The 18,643-nt window shown below is 47.2% G+C and overlaps 1 protein-coding gene across 1 annotated transcript in view; it reads left to right on the top strand.

Moving 5' to 3' along the window:
* MAPK1 (mitogen-activated protein kinase 1) overlaps positions 1–18,643 on the top strand; it is a 73,154-nt gene that overhangs the window by 36,041 nt on the left and 18,470 nt on the right. The window contains exons 2-4 of the mRNA XM_072953573.1: positions 4,666–4,848; positions 6,459–6,648; positions 15,066–15,182. Of these exons, the coding sequence (XP_072809674.1) occupies positions 4,666–4,848; positions 6,459–6,648; positions 15,066–15,182 (490 nt within the window). The remainder of the gene's footprint in view (positions 1–4,665; positions 4,849–6,458; positions 6,649–15,065; positions 15,183–18,643) is intronic.

Genomic DNA, 18,643 nt, shown 5'->3' with positions numbered 1-18,643 from the left:
CTTTTTTTAACCGCTCTCTTACAAAGTAATTGATAAACAGTGTGCTGCACAGTATACAGTGTAAGTTTTCAAGTGTGCAGTTTTGATGTTTTGTACACTCATGAAGCTATCAACACAGTTAAAATAATGAGCATACTCATCGCCTCTGAAAGTTACCTTCCATTTGTGTAATCCTCCCACCCTCCCGCCCCAAAGCAGGTAGGAGCCCCAGGTAGACACAGCTGATCTGCTTTCTGGCCTCTTAGATGAGTTTGCATTATATCTGAATACAGGTACTTTTCTTTTAGTCTGGCTTCAGTCAGCACAGTTACTTTGTGATTCATCTATAAACAACATAGTTTATTCCCTTTTATTGCTGAATAGCAGGAATCTATGTGTTCTGAGACTTGAGTGTGCTGCCCTCTGGCCTTGGCCTCCTGTTCCCCACCATTTATGGATCTCAGGACAGAATTCCTCTGGGACTTGAGGGTGCACTTATGTGAGGTGACTGTGTGCTCTCAACAGCGTGAGTTCCTCAGGGGCAGAGTATGAGTTATAATCTTTGTATCCTGTAGTATAACTTAACACTGGATAAATTTCCCCCCTTTGTTTGGGGGCTTGTGTGTGTGTGTGTGTGTGTGTGTGTGTGTGTGTGTGTGTTTTAAATAATATACCCTGTTCCAGTTTTAAAGATTATTTTCTCAGGAGGGCATGAGGTTAGAGATATTTTGCACCTCTTTCCAATAAGTATTCTTTATTTTTCAAATACTTTTATATTGGTCAGGAATTCCAAAATAATTGTGCTTTCTCCTTCAAAGAGTATTCCAGCATTCTACTAATATGTCTCCTATGCTTTTTCCTAATTAAAAATAATTTTTAAAATATATTTTGAAAAGGTTCACACGGTTCTTCAATGGAAACAATATAAAAAAGGTATACACAGTGAGGGGTTTTGCTGTCTGTTTATCCCACTCCAGCCTGGCAGGCTGTCTCGACCTCCAGCACCACTCATTACTGCCTTGTGTATCCTTCCAGACTTTCTTTGCAAACACAAACAAATGCACATATGCAGAGATATTTATTATATATAAAAACTTTCACTCCTTATTAGAAAAAAAAGATAGTGTATTACTCCACTGCTAGACCTTGCTTTTTTCACTTAACACACGTTGAAGTTCTTCCCATGTTCCTTTTCTTGGCTGCATAGTATTCTACTATATCAGTGTTCACACCCGTATTTGACGGATCTTTTTAAAATTAAACTTTTATTTTGAGATAATTGTTAAGTCAAATGCAGTAAAATGTCCTGTTTTCCCCGCAGTGGTAACATCTTGCATAACTGTAGTACAATACCACAGCTTGGAGACTGACACTGATACTATGTACAGGCCTCATTCACATGTCACTAATTTTATATGTACCTGTGTGTGTTTGTGTGTGTGTGTAGGTCTGGGCAGTTTTATCACATACACTGGTTCATTCTTTTTTGACATCTGTTTTCCCATTTAACATGTGTTTTTCCCCCTTCGTATTTTAAATAATTTAATTGTAGTTTTTAAAGTAAACATTACCATTTTAGTCATTCTTAAGTATACAGTTAAATAGTATTAAATATATTGATGCAATTGTGCAAGAGATCTGCAGAACTTTTTCATCTTGCAAAACTGAAACCCTGTAACCTTGAACACCATCTCCTTGTTTCCCCTGCACCCAGCCTGTGGTGACTAACATTCTGTTTGCTGATTCTGTGAGTCTGACAGATTTAGGTACCCCATATGGGTGGAATCATGCAGCGTTTGTCTTTTTGTGACTGGCTTGTTTCACTTAACAGTGTTCTCAAGGTTTGTACATGTTGTAGCAGGTGAGAGAATTTCTTCTTTTTCAAGACTGAGTCGTATTCCAGGGTGCATATAGACAACATTTTCTTTATCCATTCATCTGTCAGTGGACACTAGGGTTGCTTCTACTTCTTGGATATTATGAAGAATGCTGTAATGAACATGGGTGTGAGATCTTGTTTTGAATATATCCCCAGAAATGGGATTTCTGCATCATATATGATAATTGTATGTTTAATTTTTGATGTACTTCCATACTGTTTTCCATAGTGGCTCCACCACTTTATAATTCCAACAGTGCACAAAGGTTCCAGTTTCTCTATACCTTCTCCAGCACTAGTTATTTTTTGTTTTTTTGATAGTGTTAATTCTGATGTCTGGTTGTGGTTTTAATTTGTATTTCTCTAATGATTAGTGATTTTTAAGCAACTTTTCAAGTGCTTTTTGGCCACGTGTGGTTCTTCTTTGGAGAAAAGTGCGTACTCAACATGATGTCTTATTTTTAATTTTTTTAATTGAGCCATTCTTGAATTCCTAAGATTAAATAATACTTGGACATAATGAATTATTATGTGTTGTCAAATTATATGTACTAGTCTTTTGTTGATTTTCAAGCTTGTGCTTATAAAAGAGATTCTTTAGTTTTGGTTTTACTTCTCTTCATATTCTTAACCATGAGCAGTTTATTTAACCTTGGATTTTTGTTTTTGAAAAGTTTACCAGTTAAAAAGAAAAAGTGAATATCTAGGTTGAGCTCCTGCAGAGGCAGTGTGGTCACAGACCGGACTGAGACCCCAGATTGCAGCCCACATGCTTACAGGGGGACATGGCCACAGCAGAAGCTGCATGTGGTGATGGTTGTGGGACCTAGTGCTGCACGTGTCGCTTCACCGGTGCTGAGTTAAGGGTGTTGTTCTAAAAGAATAAATACATTTTTAAAAAGCGAAGATTAAAGTCTTAAAAGAAAACAGCCAGGGTTGGTAATACCAAAGTGGTTTTAAAGTAAAAGCTATTGAGACACCAGAAAGCCCTTGGTAAAAGGTAAGACCAGTGAAATGTATGTGCTGAGTATCAGAACAATAAAATGAGGTATATAAAGTGAAACTGAAGAATCCAAGGAGGAGTGGGCAGATGTGGAGTCGTGGTGCTGTGGGCAAGCTCTGCTCAGTTCCTGGGCATCTGGGTCAGCTGCAGAGGCAGCAAAGCTGAGAGCAGACAGGAGCTGACCCAGTGCCCTGGATGGGCCCCCTCTTTCCCGGCGGGACCTGTGGGAATGCTCTCTTGGCCCTCACCTAAAGGGCTCAGTTGGGTGCTTGCTCCCTTATGGAGCGTTGACGCTGTGGGCAGGCGCACTGGCCGGAGCCGCCCTCCCCAGCACTTCTGTCCCCAGAGGCAGATCTGTGGTCACGTCGGACGACCGTGCTTCAGCATAACTAGATATGGACAATGTTGAATTTAAACCCATATTTTATAACTATTTTAACTTATGTTTTCTTTTTTTGAACTCATGCTCTATGGTTTGAATTACCAAAAATGTTTTAATTTCTAAAAGTATTCATTCCCAACGTTGAAAAGTTTGCTTGAATGCCGTATCCCTTTGCCCGTCTACTTGATAATCAGTGGTTTAGGCATTTATACAGCAAATCAAAGCAAAATAAGATTTGGGTAGTGAATCTTTTATTTAAGGAAATAGACTTCACTTCAAAATATTGGGGTGCCTGGTGTTGTGGAGAGTGGGAGCTGAGTAAGACAAGGTCACTCCTACAGTGTGGCTTGGGATGGAGGCAGGCGGAGATGTCAGGAATTCTCAAAGTGGACTGACGGATATCATTGTTGAGGCACAGACTTCTCTTACTGCCTCTTGTTTCTGGCACTTATCCTGAGGAGGCAAGAAGTACTGTGTACTGCCTATCAGTGTTCTTTCACTGCTCCCTCAGTGGGCCAGGTGTTGGTATTTATTCATATGAAAAGCTCTTATAGAAAAGATTCAATAGAATATTGATTGTAGAGATAGTAATACTATTCCAGGTTAAAATTCATCATAAAATTGAACATACAATTACTATTGCTTCTGCTTGGAATTCTATTAAGTCAGACCTTGAGGACAGCTTGGAAGGAACTGTTATGGCTGTGAAGGTATTTTTTGAACAAGACTTCGAAGGTTTTGTTACAAGACTACCCAGACATCTTGATTAAATTTATTGGGGTGGGGAGAAAAGAAAGAGTCATGTCATTCTTCAGGTAAAGACACAGTTGTTGCAGGCAGTCAATGCGTCCTCTTAGCCCCCCCCCCCCTTTTTAAATTGAAGTATAGTTGACTCACAGTACTGTATTCGTTTCAGGTGTACAGCTTCATGACTTAGTGTTTTTACAGGTGATGCTCCATGAAAAGTTAGGACAGGATGATGGCTACAGTTCCCTGTGCTGCGTTACACATCCTTGTTGCCCTCTCGGGTCCATTTTCTTAGGGATGAAGATGTGGGTGATGGTCAGTTGGATGTTGCTGCTGAGTCACTGAAATCGGATTCAACAGAAGGAAGTTGTTTTGGAGGCAGAAATGATGGCTCTCACCAGAATGCAGTTTCTGTTGAAAGCAGTGGGGGAATGGGGTGGCGCACACTCCTGTATTCCCGGGTTATGACAAGGCGCCCGCACAGATCCCGGCCAGCCTGTTAGGTTTGAGAGTCGGCTGTGCGGCCTTGCCAAGGGCCCCCACTGTGAGTAATACTCCTGCCGCCTTCATGTGTACGGAGCAAGTATTTCCCCCGGGTGCTGATAAACATTTAACCCTCTGCCAGGGTGTCTGAGAACGGTTTTTAACGCCATCCCCCCCCTTTTTTTTTTTTAGCTCTGCCTATGATAATGTCAACAAAGTCCGAGTCGCTATCAAGAAAATCAGTCCTTTTGAGCACCAGACCTACTGCCAGAGAACCCTGAGGGAGATCAAAATCCTGCTGCGCTTCAGACACGAGAACATCATCGGGATCAATGACATCATTCGAGCACCAACCATCGAGCAGATGAAGGATGTGTATCCTTTTGGGCAGCTGGTTCAGTGGTGTGACTGGGCGGATCCAGCACTCACCAGGGTGGAGGGAGAGCGAAGAAGCGCATTTAAGGGGAAATTGGACTCTCCTTGCCGTCTGCTGTAATGCCTGCACCATTTCCATCTTTCTCTGATGCATTTTATCAGTTGTCAGTAACTGTTTTTAGTCTCTTTCTGGCAAATTCAATATCTTCACTGTCAGTTTTTGTAAAGATTTCCTTTAAAAAATGCAGTTACAGAATATTTTGGTTACCACCACTTGAAGTCATGTTTTTTCCATTCACTGCATGGTTTTCATGATGGAGGAAAGGAGCGAGCAGCAGAGGCAGGAGGGCGCTTCGGGTAGCACTGGTCAGATCCAGACTCTCCTGGCCTGAGTGTCATTGTACCTCTGGGTCTCAGTTTCCTCGTCTTTAAGATGGAGGTGCCGGCCTTTGGGCTCTTCAAGGCCGGCTCAGCTCTGAGGTTAGGTCGTTACCTACAACCAACAGTTAGAAAGTGGGCCTGAGCAGGTCCAGAGGACGCTCTCTGGTGAAGACTGTTGGAAGGATAGAAGCATTAAGAGTGCAGAGAAGGTCCTGCTGGAGGGCGGCCACGGTCTGGCCAGCGCAGTGCTCCTGCGAGGTCACCCCCTTTGCATCCCTCATCTGCACCGACCGGCAACCACTGTCTCTAAGCAGCCCTTTCCGTTTTTAAACAGCTGTTACTAAGCTGCAGTGTTGGTGAAATGCCTCCTCCTGCCACCTGTTGTCCTGCTTTACCTTTTGCTTTGAAAATCAAGTGTCTTTCAGATGACGCGTTTTCCAGTCGTGTTTCCTTTGAGCCCCATTCTGTGCCTCATCCCGCATGAGTCTAAGGTGTTTAGTTCTTACACAGAAGTGACTAAAGGACACGCGAGAGCACTGCCGATGAAATGGCGTTGTGGTGATGTTAGAAGCTAGAGGCTTTTATCATTTAATTTCTCTAAGAACGAAGTTAGCTGTGGCTGAAATTCTGGATCTTGGCTGCACGGAAGGGCGAGGAGGCAGGAGCAGCAGAGCCAGTGCAGCCGTCCTCGGCACGTCGTCGTGGCCTCACGTGTGTCGGCCCTTAGTGTTCATTAGAGTCAAGCCTCAGTAGGTGAGAGTTGAATTTAGTAGCGCTGTGTTCTTGGCCTGTGTTTCTAAGTATTATGGTTGATTTCTGCAGAGAAGGACGGGACAAGGATGGGACAGGGACGGGGACGGTATACAAGTATTGCCAAAGAGAGGGTGCCTGCTGCTGGCCGCCCTCTCCCAGCCCTTCCCAGCACGTCCCTGGGGGCGTTTGTTGCTGGCAGACAGCTGGGAGAACAGGAGGCTCCAAACCCCTTTCAGCCCTTCTCAGGTCTCAGTGAGGCCAGCAACGCGCAACAGGCAGGGAGGCTTAATGCCTGCTGTCCCGCAGGACCTGAAAAGGAGTCAGTGACCACCGAGGGAGACCACCTTCTCGTCAGTCCCTCATTTCCCTCTTGGGCCTCAGGACGTAATAATGGACCATTTGGGGTCATTTTGTGTTCAGTGCTTTGCTAAGTGTAACCAGTTATTTTGGTGCATCACCTTGACCTTTCCAAACAGATACATAGTACAGGACCTCATGGAGACAGATCTCTACAAGCTCTTGAAGACACAGCACCTCAGCAATGACCATATCTGCTATTTTCTCTACCAGATCCTCAGAGGGCTTAAATATATCCATTCAGCTAACGTGCTGCACCGTGACCTCAAGCCTTCCAACCTGCTGCTCAACACCACCTGCGATCTCAAGGTCAGCGTATACTCCTAGGGTGATGTGTGTTGGAAAAACTTGTTTTACGGGGGCATGCTTACGTTTATTGTTTTCTATATTTAAAATTACACCAGAAACACATGAAAACATTTTTTGGCCAAAAAAAAAAAAAAGCAAGTAAAGAATGCTAGTCCTCCTCTCTATCCTGTTGCTCTGTCCTCTCTGGAAGTGACTGCTGTAACAAATTGGTGTATCTTCCCAGAGTTCTCTGTGCTCTTATATACACATGTCCTCTATACTTATATTTATGAATAGGATTGTGTGCATTATGTGTATGTTGCAAGGTCATCCATTTCATGGGTCACCTTTTTCTTCAATAAATTTTATACAAAAAACACTCAGAAAACAGCAGAAAACTTAACTTCAGTGATTTCAATACCTGAGTAGTGCATTCCCAATAAACAAGGAAACCCTAGATCCTTTGTGGAGCCCTCAGTGCTCTCTTGAAAATGAGCAGCATTTCTGTATATTTCTGTTTTAGTAGGTGGCAGAGCTAAATAAGGAGGGAGAGCTACAGGTTTCTGAGGTGTGAGGGGTATGGACTCAGTCCTGTAAGAATACACGTGAATTTCAGGAGACCTAGATAAGTGAACAACGCCCTGCCCCGCATTCACGGACAGGAGGACGTAACACTGGTAAGACGGCAGTGCTTCCCAGCGGAGCCTACAGGCTTAATGCCAGCTCTGTCAGAGCCCCAGGTGGCTCCCCCCCGAAATGGACAAGCTGATCCTGAAATGCATATAGAAACTCAAGAGACTCAGAATAGCCAAAACAACCTAATGAAGGAAAAAAGAGGAGTCACACATCCTCATTTCAAAACTTACTACAGAGCTCTGGTAATTAGGACAGTGTGATATTGGCGTAAGACTAGGCCTGTTGATCACTGAAGTAGGATTAAGAGTCAGTAAATAAACCCATGTGTTTATGATCAACTGATTTTTTTTTGCTATTTATTTATTTATTAACTTTTTTTTATTGAGTTATAGTCATTTTACAATGTTGTGTCAATGATCATCAGAGTTTTTATGAGTGCAAATATCATTTGTTGGGGATAAGAATAATCTTTTCAGCAAATGTTGCTGGGACAGTTGGATAGCCACATGCGTGTAAACACGTGCGTGCACACACAGATTGGGCCCCTCCCTGCCTTACACTATGTACAAAAATTGACTCAAAATGGATCAAAGATTTGAATTTAGGGACTAAAACTAGAATGTGCTTTAAAAACAGGAGTACATTCTTACTGTCTTGTCTTAGACATGACACCAAAAGCACAAACAATGGCGTTTGGAGTTTTTTTTGTTTTTTGTTTTTTTAAAGAACTTGATTTCATCAAGATGAGAAGCATGCACTACAAAGTAAACCATCAAGAAAGTGTGAAGACAACCCACAGAGTGAGAGAAATTTTTATAAATCATATCTCTGATAAGAGACTTAATCTAGAATATGTATTAATACAACTCAACAACTAAAAGATGACATCCCAGTTTAAAATGAGCAAAGGAGCTGAAAAGGCCAAGGACCTGAAAAACATAGACAAATGGCCAGTAAGTGCCATCATTAGTCAGTAGGGAAGTAGGAATCAGCACCACATGAGCTGCTGCTTCACACACACCAGAGTGGCGTAATCAGAATGTCCAGTGCTGAGCGTTGGCAGGGATCTGCCCCCAGGTGTGCACCTAAGTGAGATGAGAACCAGCTTCCACACACAAACTAGCCCACAGATCCTCACGGGAGCATATGGCCCTGAAGTGGAGGCATTTCAGCCATCCAGGTGCCGATGGAGAAAGAGACGGTGGAGCCGGGTGGAAGGTGGAGTGAGAGGGCCAGGGCCCCGGAGCACCGTGCTGCGGGCCGCCCGCCCAGCCTGCTGAGCCCTGCAGACAGTGCACGCCAGTGGCAGAGGCCTGTTGTCAAAGACCACGTGTGTAGGACAGACAAGTCTGCAGAGATCTGCCTACACACACAGGCAGGTCTCAGACAAGTCGACTGGTTGGCGCCATGGGTGCATGGGACTGGGGAGGAATGGGAGGGGCTGCTAGCGGGCTCAGAGTTTCTTCCTGTCATGAAGGTGTTCCTGAAATACCGAAAAGCATTGACTTGTACACTTTAAATGAGTGAATCATGTGGTGTGAGAATTATGTCTCAGTTAGACTGTTTGGAAAGTACATATAGATACATAGCAATGACTGTTTAGTGAACTTCAGTTCAACAGACATTCCTGTGAGAAGCCCATGAGGTGTACCTAGCAGTGGAGACAGGTGTCCCTGGAATCTGAGAGTGGTTAGGTCAGAAGTCTGGTGAGCAGTGGACAAGTGTACTGATGTCTGCTGTGACTGTGGTACTGAGTGAAACAGTGTGCAGATCTGAAGGAGGCTGGGGCTGTCACCAGGCTGCCCCTCTGAGGATGCTGAGGCTTTCAGTGGGCAAGTGTCTGCATTGGACACAGGGTATTGTAGGCAGAAGGAACAACAGAAATAAAAGGAAGAAGAGACTGGTACACACACACCGAGGCCTGCTGTGTGTGGCTATGGCTTTGGATAATTGGGAGTCTCTGGTGTGTAGATTATGGAACCTTCTGGAGCTGCCTGAGAAAGGCAGTGGGTTCTGTGATCAGGTGGTCAGCCTATCCTATCGTTGGGTGTTTAAAACAGGGTGGCAGACATGCCGTGAGGTTTTGTGGTGGACAGCTTCCTGCGTCAGCTTTGGTTCGGGTGGACTCTGTCACCGCTTGGGGCCCTCCTGAGTTGGTGTCGTGTGCCCCCACAGGGCTGTGCCAGGTCCTCTCCCCTGGGCCCTTGCAGACCACAGCCATGCCGGCAGTGGAGGGACGAGGCTACTCCTAGGGACGGATGGCCGCACCTCACTGGCTCTTACGATTTTCTGGAAGAGTTACAGTGAATATGTATGTCTCCTCATGCTTTTTTCTTTGCATTTCTTATCACAGCCCTGTTGGGATAGATCGCTTTTGTTTGTTTTTGGAGAAACATTCTCAGTCAGTATTTTAAGTATGTAATACTTCTGGGAAAAGTCAACTCTTAAATTTTGTTTGAAAAATACTCATCCTGAAGAAGAAGAAAAACAGACCAGACTGCTTTTTCTGTGGTGTCTTCACTGTCGATGGAGTTGTCTTTCCCCACCAATATATTCACTGCTCACCAGAGTGTTCACCCACAATGATAGACGTGTGTTGTTGGCCATCTGCACAATCCAGGCATTGTTTTCAAAACCCAATGTAACACACACTCAAACACAATAGGGTGTTTTAGATATTTACAGCAGTGTGGTTCACCCACGTTAAAAAATGTCCATGTGGGGCGTGCGTCATCCACGTGGGCATAAATACTCAGGAGAGTTTCCTTCCAGAGACGGGCGGGGCGTGTCTGACAGCAGGTTGGGTGCATGTGTGAGGGTGGAGGGAGTACCCGGGGAGGGGAGTCTTCCACATGCACGGCGGGGTCACTGCACACCTGTCGGTCATACCCTCAGACCTGGGGTGAGAGTGATGCCAGCCCATGGCCCTGTGCCTCAAAGTTTGCAGCCTGTGACCTTGCTGACTTATTATTTGGGTCTTTTTGAATTTTTGTGTAGGTAATTATGCTGTTTCTTCCTTTTTCCGTTGGCTTCTTTGTTACTAAAGTATTTCCTACTCTTGAGCGCTCAGCACATGAGCTCTTCTCAGTGTCAGACCTGTGACTCTGGTAGCAGGCAAGGCCAGCAGCAGTCCGTGGCTTTCTGGCTTCTGCACATGTGCTTTTACTTGTTATCTGGAGCCCTGAGACCCAGCAGACGTGGGCCTCTCCAGGCATGGAGAGGACAAGGGTCACAGGCCTGATTTGGAGAGTCTCCTGGCATCTGTTTAGCGACGTTGCTGGGGAGTGTGGTCGCCAGCGGTCCTTGCCCCCAGAAATCCCAGGAGGAATTGGGAAGACTGGGATCACAGCACGTGGTTCTGGGGGGTGCCTGGGGAGGAGGACTTTGAAAGGTACAAAATGAAACATATTTGGGGCATTTGTTTTATGAGATTTTGAGTTTACACAGCCCCAAAAGTAGCCAGGTAAAATGCAATGGATCATTTTTTATTTCTTGTACCATATCCTGCTCGTCTGCCTTCCTTCATGTGGAATTGCGCTGAACAGTATTACTTTCTAATTTTGTACCCTGGCAGTTTTTTGGTTAATGTCCTGTTAGCTTTCAGTGTTGTGTTAAGGGAACTTTTTAAAAAATCACGTGAGCTTTCCATTGATGACAGTGAGTGGAGTTGTGAGATCTGTTAGAGGTCTAAACCTGCATCTCCCTCTTTGTTTTTTTAAAATTATAACCAGTCATTTTTGAGAGCCTGCGTTTTCTACGCCTGCTACCAAAACATGATCCCCTTATACCACGTCACTGTTCTGAAAATTGGTAACTAAAGAAAGGATTAAACACTTTTCCTGTCTTTTCACTAGAATCTGGGCATCAGGGTGAGCATATAGCCCCTATTGGTAAATGAGGGCTCGTCCTTAAAATAAATGCCAGCTAATAAATGCAGAAGGGATAATAAAATTAGAAAAATCACTATTTTGCAGCCTCCAGTGAAGGAATTGATTTGTGTAGGATAATCGAGGGTCCTCTGCTCACCCTGCTTAGACCACCCCCTGCCCCAGGGCTGCTGCCGCCCCATGTGACCTCCCTCTTCCCTCACATCTGGACCCCCCCACCCCAGCCCCACAGCCGCCTCGGGCTGCATGACCCATCTGCTGGCCTCCAGACGAGGAAGAGCAGCTGCATGCTGAGTCCCCGCCCTGAAGTCACGGCACTGCGGCTTGCCCGTGCAGGTCAGTCTTCCTAGTGGAGCTGTGCCACTGATTCTGGGTTCTAATTTTTCCTTCTTCATATTGCCACTTTGAACAGTGCAATTTTATTAACAGTGTTAAGTGTTAGTGTAAGATTTCACCCTTGGTGGTGCTGTGCACCCTGGTGTTTATTTTTAAGGGATTACCAGTAGTTCAGGTGTCGTGCAAGATGGTCAGTGCTAGAGCCTCTGCTGGTTCACCCACCCTGGTTGTTGTGCCACCTGCAGACATCTAAAACAAGGCATTTATTCACCAAATTTTGAGAGCCCACTATGTACAGGACATTTAGGAATAAAAAGTGAGTGAGGATTGCATTTGTCTAGGGACTTACGTTGCAGCCGGGGCCCTGGGCCTCTGCACAGCTAACTGTCATGGATTGCGGGTGTGTACGTCTAACAGAGTGTTAGGGGCGTTCAGAAGAGTGATCGATTCTTGGGACTGGTTTTGATCCCGGGGAAGCTCCTCAGAAGAGGTAATTCTCATGGTGAGTATTTAGGGCAGGGGCTCACAGGGCGCTGCATAGTCGGGGAGGGTGAAGGTGATGGTGGGAGAGCTGAGTGCAGGAGGACGGTTTGGCGGCTGTGTGCGAGTGGTCTTCGCTTAAAGAACTTGGGCTTTTAGTTAGTGGGCCGAAGGGATTGGTTAAAAGGTTTTTGAACCAGGAAGATGACTTACATTTTAAAAATTAAACTTAGGAATTTAGCGGAGGAATTAGATTGCAGGCGAGTAAAAGCTAGTTTCAGACAAACTACAGGCACCAGCAGTTGAAATGTAGAAACAGCCGATTCAGGAGCCAGTGCACCCTGCACACCCGCCCCGCTAGTCTGTCTGGGGCGTTGCTCTGGCTGTCCCAAGCCCTTCCGATGGCTGGCGTCGCTTCAGTGTTCCAGTGTCACTTCAGATGGGTTCTCCTCAGAAAGTGTCTGTCCGTCACAAGCACTCTCCAGTACTACGTGCTAGCTGTTTCTTGTTCTGTAACGTCATCTCAGAATTTTGAGGCCTGGGACAGAAATCGTGTTTCAGCCCACAGTTTCTGTAGGGCAGGAGTTCAGTCGGGGTGCAGTGGCGGGCGGTGACTGGTCTCTGCTCCCATGTACAGGCCTCAGCTAGAGGATGCAAAGTCATCTCTCATACACCTGGCAGTCGAGGCCAGGGACAGCCATGTGTAGCCCCTGTGGCCCAGGCATCCTCACTACCTGGGCAGACGGTTCCAACTACCGCAGTAGAGACAGTGCCAGGTGGAGGCCATGTTACAGGTTAGGATGCAGCCTCAGAAGTCACATGGCGTCACTTCCTCTTTGTTCTGTTCAGATTGTTTCAGAGCTTTGCTCAGATTCAGGAGGAGGGAAGATGGATCATGCCCTCTCAATACAGGTTCAACCACAGAGCTTGTAAGAAGAGTGTCGGTAAAGCTTATTTATACTGGAGTGGCCCTCTTTAGAAAGTACAGCTGTGTTCAGTCATTCACACCACTTACCCCTGTCTTTATAGACATGGATCTCATCAAGCCTCAAGGAGCAGCTTCTGTCCACGTCCACACTCCCAGAGGAGTGTTGCAGGCATCAGCCTCAATACTTGGCCTCACTGGTCTGTGAATTTCCTGTATTCTGGGTTTTTTCAAATCTGGGATTTGTTCTGTGCTTCTGGTGACCCACAAAAGCTGTGTTCCAAGTCCAGACCCATGCAAGCTGCGTGATGCTGAGCGTAGCGGGCACAGTGACTCTTCTCTGAGTGCGCGAGTCTGCGTGGCTGCGTGTGACCATTTACACAGCAGGAGGCAGACTGTTGGGCTCCGATTGAGCCTGGATCAGAGGATGAAGTGTTAGCCCTGAAAAAAGAAACTGTGGGTCACAGGCACATTGAAGGTTGAAGCCACACCAAGTTGATGTGAACTGGTGGTTGTGCAGCCTGCTGAGCGATGCCTGGATGGCTCCAAGGCCTCCCCTTGGGTGGGACGAAGAAATCCACCCTTCGTTGCTTCCTGAGCTGGAAATCATGCTCATGGGGGTCATGCTGCTCATGGACCCCGCGCTCCTGCATGAGTGCGGAGAAGCCTTCCTGCATTGTGCCCCACAGGGGCTGGTGGAAAAGGCTTCAAAGACACAAATCAGGTGCGGGTCCGTTGCGATCAGTCTGGCTGAAGTTAGAGCTGCCGTGACCCCTCTGAAAGGCTTCTGGCCAGACGTCCCCCAGGTCCTCTGACAGCCTGGGACTGTCGAGGCTGCGATGGTGCCCGCTGGCAGGTGGGCTTGGATAGGCGGGGCAGCACTTGTGCTGGGTGGTGTAGACGGAGGGCCTGTGGCCTGAGACTGCCTTCCAGGCAGCTCTGTCGGAGTGCGTGTCGAGAGTGGCTTTGGGGTGAGTGCCCAGGGAGGCAGATGTGGTGTTTGCTCCTTTTGAAAATGCAGTGACAGGACGTCAAGAGACGGAAGTTGTGCAACACAGATACATGCTGCCTCTTGAATGCAGCAGCTGAAACGGGTGGTGGGGCTGGTGGGGTCAGAGGTGCAGCGTGGTGCCCACGTCCACGGCTGGAAGGAGACGGGGTGAGGTGCTTGGGTGCTTTCAGAGCCTTTCTGAATTATGGAAACATACAATATGGGATATCTAAGCATACAATATGGGCTGATGTCCACGAAGATTTTAAAAATATCTCAGGCCCGTCAATTCCTCCTTGTCTCTGCTTTTATGGCCTGAGCTCAGACCCTTATCACCTCCAAAGTCATCTCAGTCTTCCAGGCTGCCTAATACTGTATTCTGGCTTATCTTTGTTCACATGTCTCCTTTTCGGGCTAGTTCCCCAGGGGCCAAAGAGTAGGTATCCTGCAGTTGGATGGGGCTAAATGTGCTGTCGTTACTTTTTTTTTTTGGTGGGAGGTAAGTAGGCTTTAATTAATTAATTAATTATAATGGAGGCACTGGGGATTGAACCCAGGACCTTGTGCATGCTAAGCTCACGCTCTACCACTGAGCTATACCCACCGCTCTCACCACCCCTGTAGTTACGTTTTGTATGTGGTGGAGCCTGGAATATCACCAGCATCTCGGAGGATGAGGGCCAGGTGAAAGGCAAGCAGGTACTTTTGTGAGTCAGGAGAATTAGAAGCTGTATTTTTTTTAAAAAAATTCATCTTCTATATGTGAAGCATCTACTGAAGCTTCGGGAGTGGGTCTGACTACACGGAGGAAGCAGGAGGACCCTGAGGGCAGCGAGCTGGCAGGAAGTGAAGTCAGAGAAGGAGTGTGTGTGCGGGCTGAGGAGCCGATCCTGGCCATGACCTCCCTAGGAACGCGGCAGGAGGGGCTGATTTTGGTGACTTTATTTCTATGTAGAATGGTTTCATCAGTTAACCTTAGCCTGACTGCCGTGGGATAAGCAGATAGTGTTCGGAGGGTTGTGAGGATGAGAGTTGTGTCTGTAGATTTCTAGCCATGCACCTGCCACATCGTAAGGTGGCAGGTCCTCACCATCATTGTTGCTGTGGTTTTCTCCGTGTTTACGATGCTTGATGTTAAACTGCTTAGACTCTCTAAGAAAGTGTCCGTTCTTTTCTCTCTCAGATCTGTGACTTTGGTTTGGCCCGTGTTGCGGATCCGGACCATGACCACACAGGGTTCCTGACGGAGTACGTAGCCACGCGCTGGTACCGGGCTCCGGAAATTATGTTAAATTCCAAGGTAAGGACGAAGTTTGCATAAACAGAAAACCAGGAGGCAGAAGCACTTTGGATGTGGGTTGCAGTGAGCCTCCCTCTCAGGCAGCCTGTTTGCAGCCAGGCTGGAGCTTGGCCAGTCTGGTCAGAGCCAGAGCACTGTCTTAGTCTGCTGTTCAGTGCTGAACTTCTGGGCCTTGGGTTTTGGCCTTTCCGCCTCAGCTGGGGTAGTGCTGACCTGTTGTGGAGCTGAAGGAGGTGCCTGTCTGGTGGCTGTGACAATGCATGCTCCATGTCCAACCCCTTGGTCAGCTCTTCTGAAGTCTTGCCTGGGGCAGCCATCACTCCTGGGCTGTCGCTGCTGGGGCAGGCTGGGTTTGTGTGGGGTCATCCGATAGCCTGCGTTCCTGGAAGGACGGACAGAGCTTTGCTGTGAAGGTCAGGTTTATCTGATGATGAAGAATGCTGCTTTAGCCAAATTAGACTGTGATTTGAGGAAAACATAGGTGTGGAAAACAAGAACTATTACAGTTCTCAGAATTGTGAGCTGGTCCTGCTTCCACATGACGTGCGTCCAGGTCACAGGCACCCTCTTCTAACCAGTCTGTGTCTGGTCCTGAGAAATGATTGAAAAATTTATAAAAGCCAGAAAAAGTGAAGTATGGCGTCTTTGTTCTGTTTGTGAGCAAGGTGGTGAATGTTCCGGGCTGCCGTGGAGACGTGTGTTTGTAACACGTCATCTGCAGATAGCATTTGAATTAGGTGTCAGATTTGAGAGTTCAGGGGGCCTGACATACTTCCTGTATCCAGTATCTCAGGGTTGAGATTCTCGAACTTCCATCTAGCATAATGGAACATTAAGATACATGAAGAAAGTTGTACAAATAGACTTTGGCCCTCGTGTTGAGATGTAGGAGCCAGAAAGCATCCTGGGAGTCTGGTGGGGGCAGAGGAAGGGAACAGGTACTCCCTTCCTCCGTCCTTTATGAGCAAGAGGGCTGGGGGTGAACGCCAGATGGCTGTTGTGAGGGCATGGAATTCCTTTAAAGCAGTTCATTTTTCTTGGAATCATACGTTTGTTCATTTTAGCAGTAAAAGTAAAATCCCATTAAAATAAATTCCATTGTAAGCAAGGATTTAGTGAAACAGATATTTCAAAGAGAAAACTGCTGTATGGATTGCCTTCTAGTCCGTATGACGAATAAGCCACTCATCTGGTTCTGCCTGCCGACTGGCCGTCTGGCCCGCTGGAGGGAGCCGTGGGTGCGCTCTGCATCCTGGTGGCCTTGCTCTGCGTCCTGGTGGCCTTGCTCTGCATCCTGGTGGCCTCGTGCTCCCGCAGGCCTCTGTCCTGACTCAGTGCTCCTGTCTTCACTTCTCGTCCTCCTCCAGGGACGCAGCCAGGAGGGTGGCCTCTGCTGAAAACTGAATCTGAGTCCTTTTCTGTTTGCAGCCTGTCTAGCCTGAGAATGCTGCTTCCAGTAAGGCAGTCAGGGTTTTCTGTTGACTAGAGCATTTTCAGTCCTGTGGGAGAACTGAGTGTGCAGTGAGCTCCAGTGTTCCCCTAGGTTCTCAAGTCACTACCAAAGTACTTCCGCCCCCTGCCTTGTGTCAGACCCTCTGACATTCTACCAACATAAACTAGCACTGCTCCTAGACTAACACTGGGAGTGTCCTGATCCTCCTTAAAGGGGGTGGGGGTGCTTTCCCCTCGGCCGCAGCGCCCTGGTGCATGCACCGAAGATGGTCAGCGTTCGTTCAGTGACGGCTCAGTCGTGCGCCCCCCCCCCCCCAGTAAAGTCCTCTACACCTGTTTGTGCTTTGCTTTCAGTCCGTGATCTGATCTGGTTTCAGGCCCCGTGCTCGTCTGGGACGGTCCTTCCACCCTTCCTGTCTTCATGCTGGCTGCTTTGCCAAGTGCGGGTGTGTTGCTTTGTGGAATGGTTTGCATTCTGAGTTCTTGAGACGGGTTTCTCCTCCTGAGGGGCTTTAGGCCACACTTTGCTGGCACAAACCCACGGATTCTTGGAAGCCACATGAGTGGTGTTTCTGTTTCTGCAGCCTGACTCCCCAGGGGGCACCCCAGTGCCTCCTACGGTTATCGTATTGAGATTTGCAAAATGTGATTTTCTACATATATTGTTAATTAATTTTAAAAATTAGCTTACTTTAAAACAAATGTTAAAGTAGCTATTCCTCATTTTAAACTGTTTTCCACAACAAAAACATTTTAGTGAGAAGACTGGTGTTTTCATTTTGCAGATCTCTTCATTGACTGTCTTAATCTGAAAATTGCTAGTCTCATCTGGTTCTGCACTCAGTCTGACACATGTCATTTTGGTTTAAGTTAGTGAGGAAAGGTCTTCACGCGTCATTGGAAAAGGGACTGTGGGTAGTGTTGCAGTTGCCTGTGGCTCTTTGGTGCCACACAGAATCTAGCAGCAAGGGGTTAATTGCACTGTGGAGTCTGAAGCAATGTCAGTGAACCCTTTGCCCTGTTTTACTGAAACCCATTTCATTGCTCTACCTGACACTTAGACCCAGGCGTGATTTTGTAAGGCCGAGCGTGTGGAAAATACTGGTTCACTGTGTTGCACGGATCCTGACTGTTGACACACTTCCTGTGTGATACTGAGCCACGCCGGGTAGCCTCTAGGAATGCCCCCTGCACACATGTGGAGAGGAAAACAGAATCACGGTAGTGGCTTGAAAAGGAGCATCACCTCTCAGATCCTGAGCGGGAGGTCATGCGGGGCTCTGGACCCCCTTGCGGGGCTGCTGGGTCCAACTCCAGGTCCCCTCGCCTCCGGTGTAGGCTCACCAGCTCTTTGTCCTGTGCCCCATTTGCTTTCTCTTTCTCTGTGTGTGTGTTTAGTTCTCTTGAGTCACTTGAGAATAAATTGTGGGCGCACCCTTTACCACTGAACATTTCATTGTGTGTTTTACTCCTAAGGACAGTGGCTTGAATGTTCCCCGGGGACGTTGGATCATGTTTAGTGACATTTTTGGCTCTTGGTGCTGCCAGCATCAAGTGGTCAGAGGTTGGAGCTGCTGCTGAGCGCCCTGCGCCTCGCAGGACGGCCCGGCCACAAGGACTGTCCAGCCCGATAGGGCCACAAACAGCTGACCCCGTAGCTGGCGCACAACTGGGGCTCAGAGTTGGGACAATGTCCTTGTGGTAACCCTTACAGCTCCCCTCCCGCCCCACCCCCACCCCGTTCAGGCTCACACGTTTCTGTCTCCCTTAGTCTGAAGTAGTTCCTCAGCCGTCCTGGCGCTGATGCTTTGGAAGGGTGTGGGTCCGCTGTCCCGCAGCACGTGCCTCAGTTCTGTGTCGCATGTTTGGGTGTGAATAGCACAGGGTGGCGGCCTCCTCCTGGTGGGAGCTCAGCATGCGTGAGGTCTTGGGTGAAGTCCCTGGTACCTCCACTGGAAGGAAAGAAATACATACCTGTAAAATGAATAGAAAAAGAAGATAAGGAATAG

This window comes from Vicugna pacos, chromosome 32 (genome assembly GCF_048564905.1).
Source record: "Vicugna pacos chromosome 32, VicPac4, whole genome shotgun sequence".
NCBI classification, from domain to species: domain Eukaryota; kingdom Metazoa; phylum Chordata; class Mammalia; order Artiodactyla; family Camelidae; genus Vicugna; species Vicugna pacos.
Note: the sequence above shows the minus strand (reverse complement) of the source record. Positions and strands in the feature narration are given on the sequence as shown.